Source organism: Oryx dammah, unplaced genomic scaffold (genome assembly GCF_014754425.2).
Source record: "Oryx dammah isolate SB20612 unplaced genomic scaffold, SCBI_Odam_1.1 HiC_scaffold_15, whole genome shotgun sequence".
Taxonomy (NCBI): Eukaryota; Metazoa; Chordata; class Mammalia; order Artiodactyla; family Bovidae; genus Oryx; species Oryx dammah.
In genome coordinates, this window is record NW_024070199.1 from 10973440 (window position 1) to 10991721 (window position 18282).

Below are 18282 nucleotides of genomic sequence, written 5' to 3' on the forward strand. Positions count from 1 at the left end.
GAAAGGAAGGTTAATTCAGGTCTATAAGTAACAGCAGGATCTGGCAAACTGAGAGGGGATGTACATGCCATGAGAGAGGTAAAAAGAAAAATGTCCTTTAGGCACTCAGAGGAAAAGGATATCTCCTGTCTTTGGAAGAGCAGAAAAATCTTTATGCAGAAGGTAGCGTTTGAATTGTATCTTGAAAAAATGGATAAGATTTCAGTATCAGAGATGGGAGAAGAGACAGAAGTTTTAGGTAGCTGGTAAAGTGGAGCAAAAATACAGGTCTTAGGAAGAACAGGCTTTATTTAGGGACCATCGGAGATGTGTAAGAGGGGGATATCAAAATGAGTCAGTCTTCCAAGAATGATAAAAGGGAAAGTTTATATTCAGTACACTAATTAGCAATGGAGAGTGTGTAAGCCAGAGAACGTCATGATCAGACCTGCATTTTTCAGTGTATAAAATGGATCTGGGGAGAGAGCAGGGACAGGAGACCCAGTTAGCTTTTTAGGCACCAAAAAGGAGGGTGAATTAGGGTGGAGGAACAGAAAAGAAAGGCCAGAGTTCTTAGCTTTTCCGGGATGGGAGAATAGTGTATTTAGGGATTAAAGTCTTATACAGTAACTTGCTCCAAGAGCCTTCTGCTTTTGATGGTTTGATATTAACTATGTGAAAAGAATGTGAGCCCTGCAATTAGAAAGCTAACATTTTTATTTCAATAGAACATTAATCATTGTTCTGAAAAAATGTGAGTGCGGGATCTCTCCTCCCATTTTTCTCTTCACCTAATTATATGAACTGGTCTTACAGATAAAACTGTTATTACATCTTTCCAATCCTAAAGGTCATCATGTGCTTGTACATATTAAATGTAAACAAACAGCAACTCCCATCTCGAAGGATCACAGAATTCTTAGCATGTAGCGTAGCCTTTCTATTTTTAACAGGACTGTAGCATGACACATTGAATCACCCACATAACAGATTTCTTTTTTTTTTTTTTTTCACTCCTTAGCTTATTCTCCACCGATGGAAAACCATCTTCTCTCTGGCAACAATGGCACTTTAGAATATAAAACCTCCCTGCCGCCCATCTCTCCAGGAAGGTACTCACCAATTCCAAAGCACATGCTTGTTGAAGACGATTATACCAGGTCAGATATGTTTGTTTGTTAATTGGGTTTGCAATCTCTCCCAGGAAAGAATTGCATTTTCCTAACATGGTAGCTGTTGCTTCTCAGCTCTATTCAAGCTTATTATAGTCTCACCTGAAGTGGAAACCTGCCAAGACTTACAAGCATGTGTCATTGTTCTCTGTTGGAAGCAAAAACCACAAATCCTTCGTGGAGAAATTGTAATGTACACACATCCATCACTTTGCAATTTATAGGACTTTTTGATATCTAACATCATTGAGGGTTACAGCTATACTGTAAGATAGGTATTATTACTCAAAGAGAAAACAATGCTGAGGTTCAAAAAGAAGGAAGTAGCCTACCACTGTTACGTATCTGGTGAGTAGAAGAGTCAGAACTAAAAAACCATTTGCTTTTATTCTAAATTCCATGTTGTTGCCACCACTGGCCACACACAATTTAATGAACTTGGGGAGTCAGTCAATCCTCCCATGAGTGCAATAACTGCAGGTAGAAAGGAAAGGAGTGAAATTAACTCCAAATGGTTTGAATTTAATATATCTCATTAATCTCAAAGGGGAACAAGATAGGATTTTAGGGCAGAGCAAGAGAACCACATGGCTTACCCCACAAAATAAAACTCAATTTAGCTGGCATGCTTCTGAAAAAGTCAGATCTGATGCTTTAGAGAAGACCAGCTCAGTTTACTTCATGGTCCAGTCAGGATTCAATAAATTTTGGATGATGAATGAATGAATGAATGAATGAATGTATGAATAATAGGAAATGTACATTTTTTCTTTTTTATTTTGAAGTGTTTTTGTTCCAAAGTAATGTGTGCTCATTGCATTTGGTGAGGTAATGCAAAGATGTTCGAGAAACAAAAAGCTCCCTCAAACCCGCTGAGCTTCCCAGTGTGGCACTGTGGCCTGAACCTTTCATATGTTGCCTGATGTCATACAAACATGTGCAAATCATACTCAGGTGTAGGTGGAGTCTGACATTGTTTTTAACAAAATAAGTTTGTATTTTACACATGGCTCTGCAACTTGCTTTTTTTTTCTTTGAGAAATACTTTTACCCAAAATGAGTTTGCCTATAGAAATATATACTTTTTTCCCTGGAAGTATTTGTGTGTAAAAGCGATAGAGATGGGTCCTTTAGTTTTGTATTCTGCCTGTCTACTGAAGTCATTTTTCAGCCTTTAAAAACATTGAGGAGACTTCCTGCTGCTAAACTTTCCTCTCTGGTGCCTGTGTATGCTTTGGTCTTTTCATTTCTTTGCTATTTCCTTTTAAATGATTAAGCATTTTCCATTTATTTTGCAATTTCAGGTTTGCTGAAGTAGCTTGTTACATCTTTAGCCAAGGAATGGAGTGTTTAGATGCTGCAAATGTACATCTGTGGTTTAAATCAAATATAAACCTCTTCCTATGCTGAAATATCTAATCTCTATGCTCTTAATTAAAATGAGGGCTGCCGCAAAGATAATCCTCATGGTTCTTTAAAGATTGTGTAAGTACAGCCACCTTTGTTCACCAGAGCAGTAATCTATTTGCTCTCATCCTATCACTAATATTTGATAGGATTTTAATTTGAAAATGCCATTTATCTTACTAGGCCCCATAGTGAATTAAAATTTATTAAACCTCATTCATAATCCAGGCCCTTTGCTTGCTCATTTACTTAAACTATCCTTTTAATCCTCTCTGAAACACAGAAAGAAGGACTGTCATCCCCATTTTAGAGATGCAGAAATTGAAGCTCAAAGAGATTAGGGAACTTTCTTGGGGTCATACAGCTTTTAAGTAGGAAAACTGGGTGCCTTGCCAGCTTTAAAGTTCCGGCTAGGAAGAAACATGTTAACTTTCTCCTTATTTTAAAAATGAAAAGCAAGTTGTGTGAAACTGTTTTCATCATAGAAATATGTAGCTTGAAAGAGACCGGAGAGATGGTCAAGCATCCGCCTGCAATGCAGGAGACCAGGATTCAATCCCTGGGTCAGGAAGATCCCCTGGAGAAGGGAATGGCTACTCACTCCAGTATTCTTGCCTGGAGAATTCCATGGACAGAGGAGCCTGGCGGGCTGCAATTTATTGGGTCACAAAGAATTGGATACAACTGAGTGACTAACACATGCACACACACACACACACACTCATTATAATAATACTCAATCTGTCAGTTCACATGGAATATTTTAGATAGTATGAGAGAAAGAGATTTCATTTTTTTTTCTACAGTGATATAGCCTAGTATCTTACTTCTTGCCTGCCTCCTCCTTTGTTCTCTGGCAGGACAATCACACAGCTTACATAAAATCTTCCGAATGGCTGGTACCTGCAAAACTGGTGAAATAAATTGTATCACTTCACACGCACACGCACATGCACACGCACACACACACCCCCCCCCCCCCCCCCCCCCCGTCCTCACCACGGCTGTGTGTTCTCACAGGTACTCTGTGATGGAAGGCATTGCCACAGGTCTCAGGGGTAAATATTTTCTCAGAGGCATATTTGCTACCTTATTCATGAATATTCATTGACTACTTCCCACTAGACAGTGAGCACTGTGGTAGAGATGCAGAAAGAAATAAGAAACAACTTCTCTAGGAACTATCAGATTGGGACAAAAATATATATGAGACCAGTGGGTCCCCCAATGGCTATTCCCTGATCACGCAGACACCCCCCGCCCCGTGAAGTTTTCCATAAAGCCTATACTCACTTGTTTTAATCCTGAGATTTTTTGTCAAAATTCCCTTCCCTTGTGGTAATCAATGGCAGTCACTTATCCTTACCTAGAAAGTGCAACGTTGGCAACTTGTGGTCAGTCCTCATTTTTTAAATGTAAAAGTTCTGCAAAATCCCAAAGTGTGGGAACGACTAACAGAAACAAACAAAATTAGATCAGTTCAATGAAGTTCTCTTGTGTGGCCCTAGCAGAGTTCTCCAGCACCTGAGCTGGCACTAAGGTAATATTTATAAATGCGTTTTTTGAGTTGTCCGTGAATGCCACACAGGAACAGCCTGTGACATCAAATAAAGTTTTAAAGGGGCGATAACTTGTGTTTGAGCTTGAAAAAAATGTGTAGACTCTTCATCAGAGAGTCAAAGGATGAGGAAGGGCATGCATGGTAGGGGGTAGTGCACACATACTCAAGGAAGAATGTAAAATAAAATGAATATATCTGTTATAGTTTGAATACAAGACTCTGAAGGAAAACTACCTACCTTTAAATTATCTTTGTGGTTCTATCCTTTCATTCACAACCTAGTCATAAGATTAGAAATATATAGAATAGTAAAAACAAAAAGATTCCTACTATGCGCCATTAAGTCCTTTAATATACTTTATCACCCCTATATTATGTATATAATATCCTATTCTTGATTTTTGCAGGTAACAAAAAATGAGTTTAAGTAATTTTCTCATGCCATACAGCGAACAAATAGCGGAATCAAACTTTGAGTTCGTGTCTGTGTTCAAAGTACTCATTCCCATGCCCCCACCCACTATCTCATACAGTTTCTTTCTATGGAAAAATGTTGAGTAAAGAGGATTATGATTCTTTTAGGAGAATGGTCCTACCACTTACCACCTAGATAACCCTGAACAAGTCTTTTAATGTTCTGAGTCTTGATTTTCTCACCTGTAAATTTGTTAAAATTATTACTCCCATAAGGCACTATAGTGGCTTACATTTGCAGTCTACTTTTTATTTTCCTAAAATAGTAAATCAAGAGAATTAATCTTTAATGGTGTGACTTGGGCTGATAGGAAAACAGTTCTGTGAAATGGGAACCTTCCAACTACCTATATAATTATATCAAATTGGTAGTCTTTTGTTCCAGATGTTCATAATATCTTACTTTATCTGTTGTGAGAAGTATTTTCAATCTTGCTGATTTATATTCACTTTTTCTGGAGAAATATAATAGGGCTTATTAAAAAGAATTTTGATTAGAAGTATGGTACAGTGACTTACCTGGATTTTTTTTTAACCTCTTTTGCTGTTTCAGGATATGTGTACCTGAGTAAGCTGGGAAATTTTGTTTTTCCATTGATGTAGAGAAAGGAAGCCTAAACAAAAAGGCCTTGGATAAAAATTCTCTTAGTAGAAACCCTGCTGAGTCCCTTATAAATCAAAATTATTGTTATATAAATACTCTGGTCTTCAATTTTTGGAAAACAAAGCTATTACAATGATGCTGAGATGGTTTCTTGGCTCCTAGAATTATAGACTATCAGAGCTGGAAGGGCCATAAATGAATATAGAGTCTAATCTTTCTCCATTTGGTGGGCAAGAAACACAAAGTCTAACAAAATGTGTTGGCTATCCATAAGCCCCACAATTTGTAAGTTACAGAATCAAATTTAGAACCCTTATCTTTGAACACCCAGTTCAGTGCTCTTTCTGTTTCTCTAAGCTGATGGTCCTTTTTTAATGATAAGGTAAAAAGGTAACAATTACAAAAAGATGTAATCAATCAGTGATTACTTATGAGCAGTGCCAACTTTGTGCATTACCTACAACTATGGATTCCCTCTCTATTGAGCCAAGTCTTCTCTGTCACCCAGAAGAGATGCCAATTACACACCATCACCATCTGGCCAAGTAATCTCAGGATATACAAACAAATAATTGATATTAAAATGAAACCAAATGGGGATACAAAGTAAAACTGCCCTTTCAAAATAAGAGTATTTAATCTCCCAAGTTATGAATGTGATAGATACCATTATGAAAGCAGGACCGTAAATTAGCTGAGAGGGATATATTTCCCACTTTTAGAAACCCAGCTCACCTGGCTCTCAACTTACTGTACCCTGATGTCTTTCCAACTGGCTCTGTAATATTTACCCACATAATTTGGTTGATCAAAAAGCAAAAGTTACAAAATATACAAGCAGCTCATACAACTCAATACCAGAAAAACAAGCAACCCAGTCCAAAAGTGGGAAAAAGACCTAAACAGATATTTCTCCAAGAAGACATACAGATGGCTAGCAAACACATGAAAAGATGCTCAACATCACTCACTGTTAGAGAAATGCAAATCAAAACTACAATGAGATATCACCTCACACCAGTCAGAACAGCCATCATCAAAAAGTCTAGAAACAATAAATGCTGGAGAGGGTGTGGAGAAAAGGGAACACTCTGGCACTGTTGGTAGGAATGTAAATTGATACAGCCACTATGGAAGACGGAATGAAGATTCCTTAAAACACTAGGAATAAAACCACCATCAAAGTGAAAGTGAAAGTTACTCAGTCATGTCTGACTCTTTGAGACCCCATGGACTTTACATTCCATGGAATTCTACAGGCCGGAATACTGGAGTGGGTAGCCTTTCCCTTGTCCAGGGGATCTTCCCAACCTAGGTCTCCCTCATTGGAGAAGGGAAGCCCAAGAAAACTGGAGTGGGTAGCCTTTCCCTTCTCCAGGGGATCTTCCCGACCCTGGAACTGAACCAGGGTCTCCTGCATTGCAGGTGGATTCTTTACCAACTGAGCTGTTAGGGAAGCCCATATGACCCAGCAATCCCACTCCTCGGCATGTACCCTGAGGAAACCAAAATTGAAAAAGACACATGTATCCCGTTGTTCATTGCAGCACTATTTACAATAGCTAGAACGTGGAAGCAACCTAGATGGCCATCGACAGATGAATGGATGAAGATGTTGTGGTGCATATACACAATGGAATATTACTCAGCCTCAAAAAGGAATGCATTTGAGTCAGGTCTAGTGAGGTGGATGAACCTCGAGCCTGTTATACAGAGTGAAGTAAGTCAGAAAGAGAAACATAAATATCGTATTCTAACACATATATATGGAATCTAGAAAAATGCTACGGAAGAATTTATTTACAGGGCAGCAGTGGAGAAACAGACATAGAGAACAGACTTATGGACATGAGGAGAGGGGAGGAGAGAGTGAGATGTGTGTAAAGAGTAACATGGAAACTTACATCACTATATGTAAAATAGATAGCCAATGGGAATTTGCTGTATGGCTCAGGAAACTCAAACAGGGGCTGTATATCAACCTGGAGGGGTGGGGTGGGGAAGGAATGGGAGGGAGGTTCAAAAGGGAGGGATATATGTACACCTGTGGCTGATTCATGTTGAGGTTTGACAGAAAACAACAAAGCTCTGTAAAGCAATTATCCTTCAATTAAAAAATAAAGAATTTTTTTAAAAGCAAAAGTTACTATACCCCAATACAAAATAGATTTTTTAAAAAAGCTAAGTCTAAATAAAGTCACGGGAAAGATTTCTTATCTCCAGAAACTTTCAAAGACCACTCCAAATTGTGCTCTGATATTCACAGTTTGACTCTTTTATTACTAAATAGATATGAACCCATCAATCTAGAGTCTGCCTCCATCCATTCTCCTCAGATTATTAAACAGTAGTTTATTGGACATAGTATCAAAAGTGTTTTCTACTTCTTTTCTCTTTCTCCCATTCGTTCATTCATTTACTCATTCAGTGAATATTCAAGCTTCTGCCATGTGTACTGAATAGGAGATATATAAATAAATAAGTACTGTGGCCCACCAGGTTTCCTGTCTATGGGATTTTCCAGGCAAGAACACTGGAGTGGGTTGCCATTTCCTTCTCCAGGGGATCTTCCTGACCCAGGGATTGAACCCAGGTCTCTGCATTGCAGGCAGATTCTTTACCATCTGAGCCACCAGGGAAGCCCAAATAAGTGCTAAAAAGAAAATAAAATGTATGTGCCTAGACAGCATTTGGGGAAGATAGCAATATTAAGGAGGATAACCATGGAATGTCCCTCTGAGGAAACAGCATATGAGCTGAGACCTGAATGAAAAAAGACAAAAAAGTGGGGCTGGAGTGATAAAAAGGTCAGGGAAAAAGAATTCCAGGAAAAGGGAACAGCAAAGCCAAAGTTCCAGAGGCAGGAATAAGCTTTGGGTATTCCAGGAATAGAAGCAAGCCAAGCCTGCCTGGAAGGAGATGAGCTAATGGAAACATGGCTGCAAATTAGATCGGAGGAGGCAGGAGGCTGATGATGTAGGAGTTTGTATGAAATAATGAAAAAGTGTAGGTTGAATTATAAGTGCATTGAGCGTCTACTAGGGAGAAGTAACCAGGAGAATGAAATTACCTGATTCATGTTTTATTTAAAAAAAAAAAAAAAAAACACCTCTGACTAGTATGTGGAGAAAGACCATTGAAGAAACAAGGGAGAAATTATGACAGCCAGGGCTGGGAGGACAGGCGGCAATGGAGGAGAAGAGGGGAGGAGGAATCTGAGCCAGATTTTAGAGATGGATTTAACAGCCGTGATCCAGGGAGCGGGGAGTCCTGCTTGAGTCAGACTAATTTACTGCTGGTCATTTGTACACGTGTGGTCTGCTGTGGAGAAAGCTTTCAGGAATGCCCTTAAGTGTTTGCCACTGTTGTTGGCTTTGTTTTTCCCCTTAGTGTTTATCAATCAGAACTGGTTAGAGGCTAAATCATTGTTTCTCAAATATTTGTACCTGCATGCCCTTAGACCTTGTGAAAGGAATTTGTTCTCCTTGGGGTAGAACATGAAGCTTTCTGTGCAAGCATGAAACACACAAATCTTGATGCTGCTAAGTCACTTCAGTCGTGTCCGACTCCGTGCAACCCCATAGACGGCAGCCCACCAGGCTCCGCCATCCCTGGGATTCTCCAGGCAAGAACACTGGAGTGGGTTGCCATAGATGTGACCCTGTTATAAAAACAGGAGCGATATCCTTGTTGCTTTCGTGTAAAAATATTTTGATTACAAATGTAAGTATTTTTCTCCAAAGTCTTAAAGTAAAATTTATACACCAGAAAGGTCTTCTGGATATAAGTCCCTGGCAAAGACTACCAACCCCAAGATATGGATGAGCACCCAAGTTTAAGAAGCACTGAGCATATTTACACAAGCACGTCAGTTATTAAATCTGTATTGTAGAAACAGCCACTTAATCATGTCTCAAGATTTATGGTCTCCATTAGAGACAGGTTCTCAAGGGATCAGACAGCACTTTCCATCAGCATGAAGTCTGGTCATATTCTAGCCTCTCTTCTTTTTAACTTATATTTAATGATTTGAAGCCATTTCTGAATGAAGCGGAAGTTCTTTCAACACGGGAAAATCTTTTCTTATATGCCTTTATCCAAGTATAGGAGAAAGGAACTGGGTGCTCCCTGGACAGACATCTGTGCCTGATTAGAGTCAGGATGTGAGGGGGCAGAGTGTTGAGGTGGGTACACCCTGGAGCCACCCTCCTTAGCATCCTGTCTTGACGTCCTCCTAGCTGTTTGACCTTGGGCAAGTTGTGTAACTGACCCCTGCCTCAGTTTTCTCATGGATAAAAGAAACAAACTAACACTTCCCACCTCATAGGCTTGTTGTAACAAGAAACAGAGTTAATACATATGAAGTTCTTAGAAAAAAGTAAGCATTTCATAAACGTTTATGTCAACCGCAAACTGGCACTCTCCATGGGCACTTGCCATCTGCCTCTATAAGGGTTAAATCACGTGCTGCTGCAGCTGCTGACCCTCAACAGCCCCTGAAGGGAGTCCAGGGTGGAGATCAGGAAAGAGGCACCCTGTGCTCTGGAAAACTGGCAGAACAGGTCTTCAGATAGTTAGATATTTTCAGGAACTGATTTTATGAGCCCAGTTCTTGCATCTTCTCATATCCAGAAAAGCAGTAAATTCTTTCATGGTGACATCTGCTCCTCAGGACCATCAAAATCTTCTGCAAAAATATGTGCTTGATCACATGAACTTCCCCTTCATCCACATCACATATGTATTGGTCTTCACCCTCTGGCCTCTTTGGAGCAGTTTCTCAGAGCTCTCTGAGGTGCTGTCTCCCAGCCTGCAGTCCTCATTTTGCCCCAAATAAAACTTAGGTCACAACTCTTACATTGTTTTAAGTCGACATTAGCTCTTATTAATACTATTTAAAACAAAGATTTAAGATGAAGTGCTCCACAAATAGAGTTTTTGAATGGAAATGTAGCCAACAATGCTATCTCACACAAAATCTACTTTTACATTTTTTTCAACTAATTTATCTCCCAGAGCACGTTTGATTTCCTTAGAACGTTATATTACAGGAAGTCCTTAGTCTTAATGTTTTATTAGGGATCTTTATTTTTATTAATGGGCTTCCTTGGTGGTTCAGATGGTAAAGAATCTGCCTGCAATGCGGGAGACCCAGGTTTGATCCCTGGGTTGGGAAGATTCCCTGGAGAAGGGAATGGCTACCCGCTCCAGTATTCTTGCCTGGAAAACTGTATGGGAGTCTGGTGGGTTACAGCCAATGGGGTTGCCAAGAGTCCAACATGACTGAGTGACTAACACTTTCATTTTTATTAATACTCCTAATAGTTTATTAATAATACACATTATTAATATAATGAGTATCTATTCCCATGAAGAACTGAATGTAGTTCTTCACAGTTAGTGACACATTTTCATATGATTTTTGTCTCAAATTGATTTTCACCAAACCCGTGTAAGTGAGGTGATTTAATGGTTGAAGCGACAGAAGATGAAAAAATTTCAGTGACTACCTATGGTCACATGGGATGGTTCAGACGGTAAAGTGTCTGTCTACAATGCAGGAGACCCGGGTTCGATCCCTGGATTGGGAAGATCCCCTGGAGAAGGAAATGGCAATCCACTCCAGTACTATTGCCTGGAAAATCCCATGAACAGAGGAGCCTGGTAGGCTACAGTCCATGGGATCGCAAAGAGTCAGACATGACTGAGCAACTTCACCTTCACGTATTCCCATCTTTATTGAAAATATAAAGGAGGATTCAATGGAACCAAATATGATAAACACTAGTGACAGACGATGAGATGGTTGGATGGCATCACCAACTCAATGGACATGAGCTTGAGCAAACTCCAGGAGATGGTGAAGGACAAGGAAGCCTGGTGTGCTGCAGTCCATGGGGTCGCACAGAGTTGAAAACAACTGAGTGACTAAACAACCAACAACAGTCCCTCAGTCTGGCCTCTGTAGCCAAATACAATTATTCTCTGGATAATTAACTGATATTTGCCCTATTTTTTTCATAGTAGGCCTCAACAGCCAACACCATGTAGCTTTTCACTCAAAAGAAATTCTGCAAGATATGTCATCAGACTCTCACAGCCTTTGTAAAGTGCATTAGTGAGCTTAACCAAGTCAGAGGTTCATCAGCAGAGTCTCTGAGTCATGTTTTACCCTGTGCTACATGCCCGCTTTCTGCACGGTGGAGCCTGGCACTATAATGTTTCTCCTGAAGCAAAGGATAGTAATGAGACGGAGTGAATGGGGCAAGACAGGTGAGACAAATGGAGGATGACTCAGTTAGTGGATGCCTCCAGGGGAATTTTCTCTTTGTTGATGGTGGCTCCATATAATCATTTAGATTTACTTACATAAACCGTAAGGCATGATTGATAGGGCTATCCTGTTAGAAACAGAGAGAGTGGGTATGCTAATGGGGAAGCTGATGAATCTTAACTAATGGAAAACATGTTAAGCTGCTGTTTGCTGTCAGGGAAATGAATTTAATGATAGGAAAAATGAAACAGTAATGGAAATTTTAAGGCACTCTTTTATAGATGTTTATCATTTTGTATATACTTAATAAATTAGCCAGACATAAATACACAGCATTAGGCCTTATAATGTTATGGAGGATGGTTATGTATGTACTTAATAAATTAGCCAGACATAAATACACAGCATTAGGCCTTATAATGTTATGGAGGATGGTTATTGTACATCTATGGCTATTGTTATTATAGATGTAAAATTCAAACAGATAGTTGTTTAATCAATACTGTATTACATTTTAACAGAATGAATTTAGCCTTGGCCTCCAGGGCTGGTTGAGATTTAAAAAAAAAAAAAAAAGGATTAATGATAGGCAATGGAGAATGTTGTAGGGACCATAGTACAAGCAATCAGCTGTTAATTGACTCCAGGCCGCTTAAGTTGCAAGTTAATGCTACCACCAACAAATGTGTGGCCTATGTCTGGCCCTTTTCCTGTGGCATTGAAGCAGAATGCATATTATGATTAAAGACAAGTAGACATAACCTCTTCCTCTAGGAATTTGTTTTCTCATCCATGTGTCAATAAAGTAATAGACAGACGACAGCTGATTCTCAGTTGTTTACATGTGGTGTATACTTTGAAAATTTTCCAGAACAGCATTGCAATCCCTGAGTGACTCCTAACCTCTGCTCCAAGGGTCCCCACCTCTAGGATCTAATGCCTGATTATCTGAGATGGCGTTGATATAATAATAATAGAGATAAAATGCACAGTAAATGTAATGCTCTTGAATCATCACCAAACCATACCCCACTCTGGTCTGTGGAAAAATTGTCTTCCATGGATCTGGTGCCTGGTGCCAAAAAGGTTCGGGACCATTGCCATTTGCTGCTGCAAGGGAGGTTACCATGTTAATAGTAATGTTTGCCTTAAGAAAATGTAAGAAAACCATGGCATACAATTATTGCATTTCAGAGACTTATACTCTTTTATAATATAGACATCAATTTTGTAATTTTTAGGTTGCATCATTCATTTTTTGCTTCTGGGTAATTTCTTTAATCTAGATAGTTAATCAAGCTATATCTGAGTAAAACACATTTTAAAAATACTGCCTGCAAACATGTTCTCCAGACATCCTTTTCAATCTTTAATCTATTTCTTACCCTTTTTATTGCTTTCTACCCCTCTTCATTTTTTTCCAATGTTTTATTATTTTCCCTGATTGTAAAAAAAAAAAAAAGCATTCTGTTTTTGTAGAAAAGTTATAACAAAAATGTAAAGAAAAACTCACACCACAGAAAGATAATTGTTATTCTTTTTAGCTTTTTATTTTGTATTGGGGTACAGCCGATTAACAGTGTTGTGATAGTTACAGGTGAACAGTGAATGGTCTCAGCCATACATACACACACGTATCCATTCTCCCCCAAACCCCCATCCTGGAAGGTCATGTATGCACTGCTACATTTAAAATGGATAACCATCAAAGACCTATTGTACATGGAACTCTGCTCAATATTATGTGCCAGCCTGGATGGGAGGGGGATAATCGTTATTAATAAGTGATACATTTCCATTAAGTTATTTTCTATTGATACCTATAGTAAGTTGCAAAGTTGAGATCTGAACACAGTTCAGTCTGGTTCCAGAGTGCATATACTTGACCCCGCTAGCAAAGGACATGTGGTTGCTATATAAAGGGATAGGATTCAAACTAACACCCAGGTCTGGCTCTTTTTGCTGTACTGCATGGGTAGCGTTAATTGCATTAATATTTCTAGAATTTCCTCTGTGCTTCGAATTAGTCTTTCTCTGGTTTTTCCTTTGTCCAGAAAAGTGAAACTAAAGTTTTATTCATTGCTTCCTCCCAGCAACAATTGTGGCCTGTTCAGGGGAGGAGTCAGTTTTTCTCTGAGAAAAGGCAAGCCTTCTGGATAGTGCACTAGCAGCCTGGGGGTCAGTCTTTAAAGCTTGTCATTCCCAGTCTACCACCAGACCCCATCTGGTTGCCTTAATGAGTATTTGAAGTCCTTGCTGAAATACCTTAGCTGTCCCCGTGAGTGTACGTGCCTCTGAGTATAAACATTTAAATATCAATGCTCATCCTAGATCTCTTTTAAAATTAGATTAACCTTGAAGTAGAACGATGTGAGTCCTTTATTATGTAAACTGTGTCCTAAACTGTGTCCACCAAGCCAGTTAGAGCTCGATATTTTCTTGTATGTTTCCCCCCAACCCTAATCTTTTCCTAAAGTCTCATTTACCATGTTTAGATAGGGGATGAAGGCAGAATGAAACAGCTGAAATAAATGTGATAGCTAGAGATTTCACAGCCAATTATGTGAGGCCTTGCTCTGAATTTATAACAGGACTGTAAACTCTGATAGCTGTCCAGTGCCGCCCAGCTACTTTCCGATTTCCCCTTTAGCTCCTGTAACACCATATGAGCAGAGAGATGTTATTGCATTTATTTAGCAGTTTGAGCATCTGAGATGATAGAGATGCCATAATTTTCCCTGTAGCAATAAAGAGTAAGTGGCAAATCCCAAACCCAGAGCCCAGAAGCAGGGTGACATTTGACTAAGAGTTCAGATTTTGGACCCATAGTAATTTTGGGTTCACCACTTACTAGCTCTTTGATCTTGGCTGCGTTATGTCACCTCTCTATGCCTCTTTCTCCACCTATGCCTATACCATGGGTTATTATTAGGATTCAGTGAAGTAGTCCATATAAAACACTTGAAACAGAGCTTGGTACAAAATAAGCTGCACTCAGATTAACTATTATTATTATTATCATTATCATTAAGTTTGACTTCTAGTCCAGGGCACCGTGGTGATTATAGGATCAGCTACAGTTATTGATAGCAGTGCTGGTTGGAGATGGTGGAATGAAATTAGGAAGCGAACAAGAGGGAAATATGCTTTCAGCTAACCTAATAAAATTTAGATTTATACTATATTTATGCTTACTTTAAAAGGGTAGATTTTGAGACCTTATGTTGATTTAGTGATATTTCCTTTATATTTCAATTTCTTTTAAAATATATAAGTGTGTTAGTGTTAGTCGCTCAGTCATGCCTGACTCTGCGACCCCATGGACTGCAGCCCTCCAGGCCCCTTTGTCCATGAGATTTTCCAGGCAAGGATACTGGAGTGGGTTGCCATTTCCTTCTCCATTAAAAATATAGAGAGATCCTAATTAAGAAGACTTTATTCAAAACCAAACCTAACCATTAATGTTATAAAGAAAAGTCTGTGTTAAAGACTTAAAGCTTTATAGACTTAAAGCTGATTTTTTTTTTTTTTTCTTGGCCACTCCACATGGCTTGTAGGACCTTAGTTCTTGCCCACTACAGTGAAAGCGCAGAGTCTTAATCACTAGGCTGTCAGGGAAGTCCCTGATTTTTAATTTAAAAACTCTAAATTAAAAATTCTAGAATGTTAAGTAAACACAAATATATACCTTTCCAAATACTCAGGTTTACTATGCAGGCATCCTAAAACTTTTTAAATAGGTGCAGTGATGACTTTAGCATAGCTTCATGATTTGAGCATAAAAGCCAATACCTATATACACAGCAATACCTATTCTGTGGCTTTGCTGTATAACATTAGATTGGACCATGTACGGTTGGATGGAGTTCCACATACAGTATATAGCCAAATCCATGTAATGCTGAGTGTAGCTCTGATAAGTTTATTCTGAGTTTAAAATCATGACAACTGAAGGAAGCTATGAGGAGTTGCAAGTGAGGAGAAGCTTGTAGTGAGAAGGTGGTCTCCCCAGCTCAAGCAAAGTAGTATCTTCCTGAGAACCACTGTATTCTGTAGCTTAGACAGAAATATTTGGTTACATTCTGCTTGTTGTTGGTGGTGGTATTCAGTGGCTAAGTCATGTCTGATTCTTTGTAACTCCACGGACTGCAGCACACCAGGCTTCCCTGTCTTTCACTATCTCCCTGAGTTTGCTCAAACTGATATCCATTGAGTTAGGGATTCTATCTAAGCATCTCATCCTCTGTCACCCACTTCTCCTCCTGCCCTCAATCTTTCCCAGCATCAGGGTCTTTTCCAATGAAGCAGCTCTTTGCATCAGGTGGCCAAAGTATTGGAGCTTCAGCTTCAGTATCAGTCATTCCAGTGAATATTCAGAGTTGATTTCCTTTAGGAATGACTGGTTCGATCTCCTTGCTATCCAGGGGACTCTTAAAAGTCTTCTCTAGCATCACAAAAAATTAAGTTTTATATATCCCACTAATAAAATAAGAGTAGTACTTCTTACCTTCCATTGGAGAAAAAGAACTTAATATTTATACTCTCTAGATACTAACATTGATCAGCTGAAAATTACCAAGTCAAAAAAGTTTAGAACAACACTTGCTGAAAGAGATGGTGCAATTCAAAATGTGGCTACTTCATAACTCTCTCAGAAAGAACAGGTCTACTGTCTAAACCTAATTCCAAACCCTCACAAGCAGTCAGTCACAAGTGAAACCTGTTTGAACACAGACTCCCAAGTCCTACCCCAGATCTACCAAATCTGTGTGTCCAGGGATAGAATTAGTTAGTATTAGGATAGTATTAGTTAGTATGAAAAAATAGAACAAAAGCCATCAAGTAATTCTGATGCAGGCAAGTTCAGGGACCACTGACTTAAATTCATTGTGTCTTTGCCTTCAGAAAATTGTTATCAAAGTAAAAGCAAAATGCACCACATTACAAGAAAACTTGATCAGGTGTTTCCCTCATAGGGCAAGATTTTATTATTAAAAAAATTGAGTGACTCTACATTTTGGTAATTTTCTAAATATTTCAAACCCTCTACCAGCAAAAAATATCTAGTTCAGTTCAGTCACTCAGTTGTGTCTGACTCTTTGCAACCCTATGGACTGCAGCACACCAGCTTTCCCTGTCCATCACCAACCACCCGAGTCAACTCAAACTCATGTCCATCACATTGGTGATAGCATCCAACCATCACATCCTCTGTCATCCCCTTGTCCTCCTGCCTTTAATCTTTGCCAGCATCAGGGTCTTTTCAAATGAGTCAGTTCTTCCCATCAGGTGGCCAAAATATTGAAGTTTCAGCTTCAACATCAGTTCTTCCAATGAATATTCAGGACTGATTTCCTTTAGGATGGACTGGTTGGATCTCCTTGCAGTCCAAGAGACTCTCAAGAGTCTTCTCCAACATTACAGTTCAAAAGCATCAATTCTTTGGTGCTCAGCTTTATTTATAGTCCAACTCTCGCACCCATACCTGACTACTGGAAAAACCATAGCTTTTGTTGGCAAAATAATGTCTCTGCTTTTTTATATGCTTCTATATTAGTCATAACTTTTCTTCCAAGGAGTAAGCGTCTTTTAACTTAATGGCTGCAATCACCATCTGTAGTGATTTTGGAGCCCCAAAAATAAAGTCAGCCACTGTTTCCACTGTTGCCCCACCTATTTGCCATGAAGTGACGGGACCAGATGTCATGATCTTAGTTTTCTGAATGTCAGGCTTTAAGCCAACTTTTTCACTCTCCTCTTTCACTTTCATCAAGAGGCTCTTTAGTTCTTCTTCACTTTCTACTATAAGGGTGGTATCATTTGTGTATCTGAGGTTATTGATATTTCTCCCAGCAATCTTGATTCCAGCTTGTGCTTCCTCCAGCCCAGCGTTTCTCATGATGTACTCTGCATAGAAGTTAAATAAGCAGGGTGACAATATACAGCCTTGATGTACTCCTTTTCCTATTTGGAACCAGTCTGTTGTTCCATGTCCAGTTCTAACTGTTGCTTCCTGACCTGCATACAGATTTCTCAAGAGGCAGGTCAGGTGGTCTGGTATTCCCATCTCTTTAAGGATTTTCCACAATTTGTGGTAATCCACACAGTCAAAGGCTTTGGCATAGTCAATAAAGCAGAAATAGATGTTTTTCTGGAACTCTCTTGCTTTTTAGATGATCCAGTGGATGTTGGTAATTTGATCTCTGGTTCCTCTGCCTTTTCTAAATCTAGCTTGAACATCTGGAAGTTTACAGTTGTTGAAGCCTGGCTTGGAGAATTTTGAGCATTACTTTGCTAGTGTGTGAGATGAGTGCAGTTGTGCGGTAGTTTGAGCATTCTTTGGCATTCCCTTTCTTTGGGATTGGAATGAAAACTGACCTTTTCCAGTCCTGTGGCCACTGCTGAGTTTTCCACATTTGCTGGCATATTGAGTGCAGCACTTTCACAGCATAATCTTTTATTTTTTATTTTTATTTTTTTACTTTATTTTACTTTACAGTACTGTATTGGTTTTGCCATACATCAACATGAATCCTCCACGAGCATACATGTGTTCCCAATCCTGAACCTCCCTCCCACCTCCCTCCCCGTACCATCTCTCTGGGTCATCCCAGTGCACCAGCCCCAAGCATCCTGTATCCTGCATCGAACCTAGACTGGCAATTCATTTCTTATATGATATTATACATGTTTCAATGCCATTCTCCCAAATCATCCCACCCTCTCCCTCTCCCACAGAGTCCAAAGACTGTTCTATACATCTGTGTCTCTTATGCTATCTCGCATACAGGGTTATCATTACCATCTTTCT

General features: G+C 39.3%; 1 protein-coding gene across 16 annotated transcripts in view; it reads left to right on the forward strand.

Annotated features, from left to right (window-relative positions):
* Window positions 1-18282, forward strand: part of DLG2 (discs large MAGUK scaffold protein 2) — a 2338778-nt gene that overhangs the window by 1736363 nt on the left and 584133 nt on the right. For all 16 annotated transcript variants that reach the window (XM_040255566.1, XM_040255568.1, XM_040255582.1 and 13 more), the window contains one exon: window positions 1001-1139. In XM_040255566.1, coding sequence (XP_040111500.1) covers window positions 1001-1139 — 139 coding nt within the window. The remainder of the gene's footprint in view (window positions 1-1000; window positions 1140-18282) is intronic.